At 41.5% G+C, this 11,450-nt stretch overlaps 1 protein-coding gene across 2 annotated transcripts in view; it reads right to left on the reverse strand.

Annotated features, from left to right (window-relative positions):
* The window catches only part of CTPS2 (CTP synthase 2), a 95,735-nt gene that overhangs the window by 29,536 nt on the left and 54,749 nt on the right, over nucleotides 1–11,450 (reverse strand). For both annotated transcript variants that reach the window (XM_074359405.1, XM_074359404.1), the window contains exon 14: nucleotides 3,255–3,351. In XM_074359405.1, coding sequence (XP_074215506.1) covers nucleotides 3,255–3,351 — 97 coding nt within the window. The remainder of the gene's footprint in view (nucleotides 1–3,254; nucleotides 3,352–11,450) is intronic.

Genomic DNA, 11,450 nt, shown 5'->3' on the forward strand with positions numbered 1-11,450 from the left:
TCCTTAACTCAACTAAATGTATGTTAAATAATAGACAAATAAATGAAAAAGTTTCCTATAATAGCAGACTATATAAAAACTGAGCACGATAAATAAAAGTTTGGGAAAGACCGTGAATATGCAATTAATACTTGGGTGAAGGGTCAGAGAAATGCAGTTTCAAAAAAATATATTATTTCTAAAGACCTTAGAACCAGCACTGGCAATTCCTCACACACTGTCATTAGTCCTTTAATAAGAAAAAGCCTCTGTAGACCAAGACAACACACACATACAGAATGCAGGATAGGAGTAGGTCTCTGGGAACACATTTCCTATAAACAGAGCAAATGATTAGTACCATGTACTTTTGTCCAAATAAATTTATACCTATAATCTCCACTTTAGAAAACTCAAGGTCGACTCACTAAGCTGTATATACTAAATATGTACAGCTTTTTGTATGTCAATCTTACCTCAATAAAATGATTTTTAAAAAAGAAAAAAATTTAAAAAAAAGAAAAAAATCAAATTCATAGTTTTCATAACCCTTAAGGAATTAATGAGTGACTAAGAAAAAAAGAAATGGTCTTGATGAATATAAAAATTAGAATCACTTTAGTAATCCAGCCATTTTTGTCTATCAATATCTTTAGGCTTTGGTCCTATTTCAAAGTATTCTCTTTTACTAAAAAATCTCTTTACCTTTCTGTTTTTCCATTTAATTCAGAACATTACAATCACTAGCCTATAAATCAAATTTAAATAAAGAATGAATAGCATCAAAATGCTTTCTATCAAAAGTATAAATTATTTTCACAGGCAATGTAGGCAAATGTATTTTGTTCCTACCATTCTTGAAGAAATGTGCTGACTAGAGGGGGGAAAAGCCTACAAAATAAATGGGCTGACTAGAGAAAAAAAAATCCTTGGAAAGAAATATGCCGGCTTGGTTTAAAAGAAAGCTCCTACAAAAGAAATATGCCAACTGGGGGAAAAAAACACAAAACACTATGGTGCTACTTGTTTTTATATTTTCATGACACTCAACAGAGCCATGCACAATGGTCATATATTTATCTCGTCTCCAACAAAACTTTCTGGACTCCTGTTGAAGGACTTGCACAGGTGGGAGAGAAAGCCGTGTACCTCCTCGGGACCACAGGCTCATCTACTCACATGCCTTTTGCAAACTATGAAGCACAATTTAAATTTAAGGCAAGACTGGAAGATGACTGGATAACCATCAACAGATAACTGGATAAATAAACGTGGTCTGTCCATACAATGAAATATTTCTCAGCCATAAAAAGAAATGACGTACTAACACAGGCTACGATGCACATATACCTTGAAACATACTAAATGAAAGAAGCCAAACACAAAATGCCACAGATCGTACAGTTCCATTTATAGGAAATATCCAGAACAGGTAAATCTATAGATACTGTAAACAGATTAATAGCCTTAGGGCTGGAGAAGGGGGTGGTGAGAGCTAAAGGGAACAGGGTTTCTTCTTGAGGTGATAAAAATGTTCAAAACTCAACTGTGATGATAGTTGCACAGCTCTGTGAATAAAATAAAAAAGTGGATTGTACACTTTTAACAGATGAATTGTATGGTATGTAAGTTATATCTCAATAAAGCTGTTAAAAAGTTTTTGTCAGGGCAGGCAAAAAATGTTAGGCAACAATCTTTGGTGTTGTGTTAAAGATTCATAAAAATCATCAACATTACTTTTATGTCTGCTGTAAAGAAAAACAAACTTATGTCAATCTTATTTCCATCAAGACAGATCCAATTTTTAAATATACTGAACACAGCGCTCTTTTTAAAAAGTTTAGCATGATTATAACTCAATCTTATAAAGCAGATACTATTTTAAAAGATGAAATGTCTCACTAACCATTTTTTGCCACTTAGGCCACTATTTGAACAAAGTTTCAAAGTATTTGAAAACATCCAAAAGCCAAAGAATTGCTGCCAATATACACAAAGAGAAAAAAGGGTTTTATTCTCAAAGAAAAAAGTCACTTACAGAACAATGGCTTCTCAGTCAGAGAAAGCAGGGAAATGTGTGCACTTTGAAACTCTTCCTTTTTAAATTTCTTTCTTGCTAGGAAGCTTTACATTCCTTAGAAGCTGTTTATCAGCCTTTTCAAAGGAGAAACTCATATTTCTATAATCTTCTTCGAGTTAAGAAGGCATTTTTCGGGGAGGGTACAGCTCAGTGGTAGAGTGTGTGCTTAGCATGCATGAGTTCAATTCCTGGGTTCAATTCCCAGTACCTCCATTAAATAAATACATAAATACATAAATAAATAGATAGATAGATAGATAGATAGATAGATAGATAGATAGATAGATAGATAGATAACCAACCCTAATTACCACCCCCTCAAAAAAGGAGGCACTTTTTGAATACATTCTTATAATTTCACAGGAATGATGCTGGATGCCCCCAATACCTGGGTTCTCTCCTTGCATCTGGCTCTGGTAGCACCTGCAAGTCCCCCAGCACCACACTCTTTCCACTAGTTTTAAGGCCCTGGGAGGGAGTAGCTGGCATTTGTCCTGGTCGCTAGTGTATCTGCAGAATCGAGTACAGTGCACGTAGCACAGAGGAGGCACTCACATATATTTATTAAATTGAATTCAGGGCTTTGGGAGTATTTTTTACATTAAGTTATTCTAATATCATGTTAACCTATGGGGAGGAAGTTCCACAGAAATTAGAATAACCTCATTGGGAGTAGATCAGCAAATATCAGACAGTGAATCACATCATATTTTCCTCTCCCCATGCTGGAGCTACTGGAGGAAGAGAGAAACAGACTTCTGGGACATAACCAACCCCTCCTGAAGAAGTTCAGAAGTTAGTGGCTAAAACCAGTCAGACACGAAACTAACAGGGAGCTGTTTTCAATGGAGTGGAGAGAACAGTGGAGTCCAAAGAAGTGAGCTGGAATCAGGGCCCTCTCAGTGCAGCGTCATCTCCGGGCACATCAGGAAAGCACAAAGCAGCCCACTGGCTAGGGTGTGATGGAGAGCAAATGAGAAGGGGCATCCACATGTGTTCCACCAACCTTTCCAGGGAGAGGGATGGCGAAGCAGGAGGACCGGTGAAGGCAGAGGGAGATAGGTGAGAGGGAGGGGCCGCTGGCAGGGATGGGGAGAGCTGGACCGGGTGAGTGAATCGCAAGAGGGCTGTGGCTGCACACAGCCGTGCGAAGGACGCCCGACATATTATAGAACAAACAATCTGAGAAACTTACTTAATATTGAATTTTCAGTTTTGAAAACAGTTCTTCTTATTCCCAGCCTCATTGTTCCTCCCAAATTGCCAGGGTTGTGCTCAGGCATGTCAATCACCTTAGAAAACAAAACAAGTCCAGTTTTGCCATCTTGTAAAATTGTAACTTCCCAAATTTTAAGCTTTACTTTTAGAGGAATGCTCACTGGGTAAAGGTGTTCCCTGAACAAAATCTGATCATGCCTTCCAATGTTCCTGCTCAAATACGGTCAGGCTTTCATACAATCCTCACAGTGCGCTGCTCATCTTTCATTCAAATTACATGTAAAAAGTTTATCAGGAGCATCTTTATGATCTTCCTCCCATCATTACTCAAAGTGTCAGCTCCAGGCAATGTTTCCACTTCAAGTTCTGGCCTTCTGGGGCCTTCTGGAGCTTTCTGGGCTTTCCACTTTGGTCTTCACAACCGTCAAAATAACCCTCTTCTGCTGTCCACTTCATTCCCTAAAGATTTTCTGTAAGTAAGTTTGTCAATTTTGGGAAAGTATACCAAAAGTATAGTTGTCCCTCAGTATCCAGGGGGGACTGGTTCCAGGTGCCCTGTGGCTACCAAAATCTTCAGATGCTCAAGTCCCTTATATAAAATGGTGTAGAACAGTCAGGTGTCAGTATCTGCAGATGCCAAACCCATGGATGGAGGGCGGACTGTACTTACTTGTAGAAAATCATTTATAAGGATTCCTTTTTTTAAAAAAGTAGTATCATCCATTCTAGCACATTCCATAGGTCAGAGACCTAAGCCCCACCCTGGACTTCTCCCTCTCCCTCATCCCTCTCATCCAATGTGTCAAGTCCTATCCATTTACCCGCTCCAGACTTCCCACATCCATCCACAGCTCCAACCACCCACCAAACCGCAGCCCCTCACCTAGGCTGTGGCCAGAGCTTACTGACTGGCAGCCCCACACTCACACGGCCCCCATCCACCCTGTGGTCATTTCTCCTGCTTGAAATCCTTGACTGTGTGGTACTGGCCCAGCCTAGCCCTGCAGCCTCACTTCCCATGTCTTGCCCTTCACACCCCAAGCTCTGATCACTGAACCTTCCTTCAGTTCCTCAAAGTGTATCTTCTTTCTCCCCACCATTGGGACTCTGCACATCTCCCACTCTCCAACTCTCTGTTTCTAAATTACACCATCCTTAACCTTAAGATCTTAGCTCAACTATCCAATATGAGATTCTCCAGGAGCTGATATTCCCAGGCACCATAGCCTAGCCAAGGTCCTCTACAAACGCCCTCCCCATCACTGGCCTCCTCACTCTGCGTAGAGTGCTTTGTGTACTAGACTGGAAATCTCCGAGAACTGGGGCAGTGTTGCTTTTCCTTACCATCACGTTCCCAGCCCCTAGCACACATGAAACTGGCTTATGGTATGCACTGAGTCAGTGTATGGACAAGTGAATGCACTCAGATCAAATAATTTCAGATTTATGAAACTATTTTTATAAACAATGGAATGATAAACACAAAATTCAAGAAAGTGATTTCATCTAAACAGAGTGATGTAATGGAGAGGACCTATAGGTAGCTGTAAGCTACTGGTAACCTCTGGTTCTTGAACTGAGTAGGATGTAGTTAAGTTTTCATACAATATAATACAGTGGTTTACAACTTACCTGCGTTTTACACATTATCTTTTGCTTGTAATAATTATTATACTAGGTTAAAACGTAAAGCAAAAAAACCTGAATAGTCATAATAATTTCAAATTTGAAAATAAAATAAAATATAGTTATACGGTTAAATAAATAATTTCAGATTTATCCTTAAAGTCCTTAGATAAAGATCTATATTCATAGAAATGCAGAAATACACACGTTTTTATGAAAAGCCTGTTCTTGTTAGTCAGTAGTCTGTTTTCTCAGTTCTGTTCACTACAGTCTCATGGGGTTTTTCTTCCTAACTTACAGTTGGGAGAGTTAACCTGTTCTAATGGAGTTGCTTGTTTCCTCCCATAAAACCTTTCTTTCCCTTTTTTCCCCATACCCTAACTGCTACATATTGTGCTACAGAAATCCTTGACAACTGGAATTTTCCAAGAACTTGTCTGATCTTATCAGTGCCCCAGAAGAACTTTCTAAGCCATTTGAACCCTGTGGCCCCAGTACACTTTAAGAGTCACTGAAGGGCAGGAGTGGAGAAAAAAACTTGACTATACCCCTTGTTAGATGGAGTGCTCAGTTCTGAAGTGCTCTTGGCCTTGGCACGTCTTCCCTATCTGCTCTGGTTGGCTAATGACGGTTAGAAGTACTACGGGAGCGGAGTGAGACAGGGCACCCACCTCCAGTTCACAAACCTGAGATGCTTATAAATGCCCAACCCCTTATGGATTTTCTAGGAAAGGGCAGATAAGACTCCACTACCTGCCACAGACTCAGAAGAAGTCCTAGGTTTCTGCACAGCCTCAATTTCCACTTCAGTTTAAGACAGCCTAAACCACAGCAACAAACTCGCCCTGGTTTCTTCTTCTAATTGTACAGTGCTGCTTCAGCCCCCTTACTCACTACACAGGAAGAGGCTCTTAATCTACTTTGTTCAGTTATCAGTATGTTTGGAATTCAAGGAATATTATGCTATGAGCCATTAAGAATGGAGTCCAATGACCCAACTAAGAACAGTAACTGCCTTACTGCTTACTTGGGATGAACCCAACAAACACACGACTAGAAAATATTTCCAAAAGGCAAATGCAGTGGGCACAGGGTTGCTTAAGAGTCTTTTTTGTTTTGTTTTGTTTTGTTTGTTGAGGGAGGGAATTAGGTTTATTTATTTTAATTTTTTTTTTAATGGAGGGACTGGGGATTGATCCCAGGACCTCGTGCCTTCTGAGCACATGCTCTACCACTGAGCTCTACCCTCTCCTCTGCCTAAGGGTCTTAAATACTCCCACAACATGGGGGGAAGAATAAAAATTCCTTAAAGAGCAATATGAGAATATTATTTAGGAGCAGGGAGGTAACGACCAGGAGAAATAGCCAGAAGAGTTGAGGGTGAGGATTACTGAATTCTTTCATTATAGGCCTTTTGGAAATGTTGACTTTTCCAACTTTGAACATGGTATTACTTTAATGAAAAGACAAATTTCAGGCCCAAATAGTGAAATGTATTATGTAGGCCCTGCACTAGGATATTAGTTCACATTATCCCTGCTGTTTTCTGAAGTAATAAACACGACCTTCTCCTGAAATGATTGCACAGGAAGAAATCCCAAGGTGTAACATCCATGGCAATCCTCTGATTACAACATAGAAACCACTGGAGAGGCAAAGAACATGTGAGCAAAAAGATGAGGGAGCAGACAGAAGTAGCTTTTCAGCTCTGAATGATGCTCTGAACGGCAGTGAAAGGAGAAAAGTACCATGAGAACTGAGAGGAGAGTTGCTACTCTCTCTGGTCTGCCTTAGGAGGCCTCATCCGGGCATGCCCAGCACGCACTCAGGAGAAGGATGTCCAGGCCAGGCACCAGCTGGTGGGCCCCCAACACAGGACAGCTGGGGATGGCAGAAAACGCAGTGCATTTCTGGCCATGCATGGGCCCACCAGCCACCTTGCAGAGTTATCAGGCCATCCTACCAGCTCTAAAGATAACAGTAGGGTTGCCTCTCGGGTTATAAGTGACCTGATTCATCAACAAAATTCAGGAAAACATCTATGTGTCTGGCATTCCTTCCGCAAAAAGCCTGACAGACAGGAGAATGTCACAGTTTCAAAATATCTATCATTACTGGGGTGGTTAAAGAAAAGAACCTCAAATATGCTTTTGTTTTACTCTCAACATTTCCAAAATCCCCTTGACTTTGCATCTAAGAAGAAAATGCCTCATAGCAAAAGGATCACCTAGGCCCATTCTGGTTTGGCCTAAATACCAGCTGTCATCTGATTCCCCACTATAGCTCTGGCCTTCCTTGGAACCGAGCCATAGAGCATAAGAAAAATAAAAAAAGATCAATAAGTAATGAATATTGGTGGTAATAAAGCTTTAGGAGATGTAAAACTACCACATAAGGATAGACATGGCCTTAATTAACCTTTACCAGACTTTCTGCAGCCCACGATAAAAGTGTAATGAGTTCAAGACAGCCGGCATCCCGGGTGCCTTAAACAACAAAGTCTAGGGAAGTGAGGTGCTCTTATTAAAGATGAGATTCCCAAACGGGAAGAGTACAGGAGAGAGTGTAAGCCTTCTGACTTACCTGACAGAGCACCGCTTAGGCCAGCTTCCCTCATGTCCCCTGCCTTTGGACATTTCATCTGGGGACACTGGGGGAGCCAACTCCCCAGTAGATCATTTCCAATCTCTTAAGCAACACAAACAGTGATTCTCTCAGACTTTCTAGTATATTCCTCAAGTATTCTTTACATAGATTTGCCAACCCAGTCCTTTCCTGCTGTCCACTAGGTTTTCCTGTTCTTTTTTCTTTTTCCAAGCCTGCTTCCGATTTGGATTCTCCAAGAGTCATCATCAAGGTTCATAAAGTATGAACCAATTTTCTATCAATATTCTGTTTCCAAATGCGACAGCAGCCTCCACCAATGCAGATCAAAGCTAAGCTCTTTCATGGGACATGCAGGTTCTACCTCATTCAAGAACCATCTATGCTCTCCCCATAGATCCTCACCTATGATTTCTACTGCAGCTAGACAGGTCCACTGCCGACGGCGCCTCTGTCCCCCTCCCCATGATCCCACTACACACATACCCCTTTTCACTGCATTTCCTAAGATGCCTTCTCCCCACCTTCCCAGATGGGCTCATGCTTTAGGGGCACCCCCAGTTCTCCTTATTACCACAGAATTAATATCACTGTGATGCTCACTCTACTGAACAAATAACTGACACACTGTTTATTCATTTTCAATTAGTTGTAGGCTAAATAATGGCCCCTCAAAGATGCCCTAGTCCCCAGAACCTGTGAATATGTTACCTTCTATGGCAAAAGGGACTTTGCAGATCTGACTAAACTAAGGTTCCTAAGATGGGAAGATAATCCAGGGTTATCTGGGTGGGCCCAGTTTCACCACAGGGTCTTCATTAAGAAGAAGCAGGAGGGTCAGAATCACAGATGGAAATATGACAATGAAGCAGAGGTCAGGAGGGGAGGAGTGGGGACTGGAAGAGGCCAACTTGCTGGCCCTGAAGATGGAGGAAGGGGCCATGAGCAGTCAGTCTCTAGAAGCTGGAAAAGGTAAAGAAACAGACTCCCCCTAGGGCCTCCAGAAGGGATGCAGCCCTGCCCACCCACTTCTGAGCTCCAGGCCTGTAAGAAAATTAATTAGTCACTAAATTGGTGTAATCTGTTACAGCAGAGACAGGAAACTAATACAGTCCTTTATCGTATACAACTTTAACCTCCTCCATCATTTCGTCAGGTACCTCCTCTCAGAAACTAAAGTGTGGGCTCAACTCAAATGACTAGATCTTCTCTGTCGCCACCAGAGCTCAGCACAGTGTCAGGTTCCGAGTAAGTGCTCCATCATTAAAGCCCCCTGGACTTTATAATCAAAAACTAACAGAGACCACTAAGGGCCTGGCCGGTGGGCCTAAGACCAAGTTGGGGGAGGGAAGAGGAGGGGCAGCAGCCGGCTCTGAGGCCAAGGATCGCTGTGCCCAACCCCACCTCTCACCTGACACAGGGCCATCACTTCCCTTCCCATCTTCCCAACCTGCAGCATCAGGGCAGCAGGCGGATGGAATCTATAAGACTGAAAGCATTGAGCTGTCCTAGAAATACGTATCTATCCTCTAGTCTTTTAAATTTGTTTTTTCCACCAGTGGAAGAAGGCCTACGTTACTTCCATCAGGAAAAGAAACACCCTCACACCTTCAAGTGTGATCATGACACTTAAGTCTAAGTCTTCCCTCTGGGCCTCACACTGACAGTGACCTGCTCTCCTCACAGAGGCCCTACTCCTGGGAGGGGGCAGGTGGCATGGTGGCTGAGGGCGCAGGCTGGTCCTGGACTTGAATCCCAGCTCTGCCAGGCCCCAGCAATGTGACCTGGAACAGGTCAGTGACCAGCTCTGTAGACTGGAGGTAACCGCAGCACGCACTTCACAAGGTGTGCCGTGAGAGTTTCTGGAGGGAACAGCTGGGGTGTGGGGGCAGCACACAGCCCAGGGTAAAAAGCAGCTCTCAGCAGGTGCAGGCTATGATCAGGAGGCATCGGCGAACTCAAGCACCCAGGGCCAGCATAGGCAGGCCCCAAGCCAGGGCAGAGGCTGCAAGTGGAAAGTCTCACCCAAACTGCAGGGTCAAAGACAACACAAACCCACAGACAGCATTTCACACCCATCTTGTTGGCAGGGCCTGGGTGCTGGCACTGCCTCCTCTTCCCAAGGTGCTTTTCAAGGCACTTGCTGCTGTGGACTTCGAATAACCTGGCTATGGAGGCTGGTGACACCCAAGCTCATGAAATAAGTCACTCTTGGCTTTCCCAGGAAAAACTGAAGTCTGTCCAAAGATTAAACAGTCCAACAGTGAAATAACCTTTGCCTCTCCATTTTTCCATGACCAGTCTTGTGTCTGTCATTTTTTCCCCTCTCCTCAGGTTTCAAAAGGCACTCTTTTGAACACACCCTGTATTTATCACTCATCTCCATATATTTTTAGTTAATGTTTCATGGCAATATCTGCTGGTGGATTTCGAGTTTCCCACTGCAGGTGTACCCTCAAGCTTGAGTCTACAGGTAAAGAGAAAAATAAGAGATGAGAGATGTGACTGGTGGAGGTGAGCAAAGTGAAAATTTAAAAAGACCAATGGGGTGTTTTTCCAGTTCTGTTAGTGTTTACCACAAGCCTAAGTTCTGACAACAAGCAGCATTAGACCTGTTTTGATCAGAGGTGTTCCCTTGCAACTAGAGATTTGTAGCCTAAAAGGCTGTTAATCAATACTCTTCCAAAAGTTTTTCTGCAAACTAATTTTATATACACACATGTGCGCACACACGTGTCATATATATATGCCATGTATTATATATAACATATGTCATATGTACTTATTAAAATCATGTATCATTAAGATCATATATAGTTACTATAAGCATTTCTTCAATATGGACTCGAGAAACAAAACAACTGTCATGTTGATTTTAGTTAACAAGTGCTAGGTAAGCTGAGAGAACATAAGGTTTAAGATGCTATCTCAGTAACTGGGGAGACATATATATGGGCTGTGATAACAGCATTGTGGTTGTGTAGGAGATTTCCTTGTCCTTAGGAGATATGATGCTGAGGCATTTATGGGGGTAGTGTCTGGATGTCTGTAATTGATTCTCAAATAGTTCATTGGGCGAAGGGGAGAGAAAACAAATGTGGAAAGGTTAGTGATTAGCGAATCTGGGCGAAAGGTGGATTGGTATTCATTGACTCTTCCCGTAACTTTTCCACAGATTTGAAATTTTTTAAAAAGGTGTTTGGAGGAAAAAGATATTTCTTGTTACGACTGTTCAACAGAAGTCTACTTCCTCCCAGATAAAACAGAGCTTAAGTATCAAAACATGAGAAATTCTCTAAAATCTTGATTAAAAAATATTGCCAAAATCAGAATATTTTTGTGTAAAATCTTACAACTAAAAGCAACATGCCTATCTTTACTCTAAGAAGTGATTTAATACATAGCCAATAATGATACATACCAAAATCAAATAGTCTGTAATAAAAGTGAGAATAACATATACAAGACAGCTAAGGCACACAGAATGATCAGTGTTCAGGATCGGTGGGAGCTTTAAAGGAAGTCTATATGTAAGATTTCACATTTGTTCTCCAGGGTCAATAAGGGCCTAGAATTTAAGAACTGAAAAGCATAAGAGAGAAATATAGTCCAATATTTTAATCCTGAGTTTGTACATAATATAATGAAGGGTCATAGAAAATTATACAAATGTGGACGTGTACAAGCATTTAAAAGTTGATGAGTGCTTTTAAAGTTGATCTGGAACCCCTTCATGTGAGTTCCAATCAGTATTGGATCAATGTCACCTGGAAATGTCCTAGTTCTTTCATGGAACTCTTTACAAGAGAAATAAATTTTAAACCTGGAAGCTGCAAAAGTTTGAAGTATTTCCAATAGAATAAAAGTAAGTCAAGTGTTCTCACAAGTTTTTAGAATGATTAACAAAATACATTTGGTAAGGGAAAGCAGTAAGAAATAAAAA

The sequence above is a fragment of the Camelus bactrianus genome, chromosome X (assembly GCF_048773025.1).
Source record: "Camelus bactrianus isolate YW-2024 breed Bactrian camel chromosome X, ASM4877302v1, whole genome shotgun sequence".
Classification (NCBI taxonomy): Eukaryota; Metazoa; Chordata; class Mammalia; order Artiodactyla; family Camelidae; genus Camelus; species Camelus bactrianus.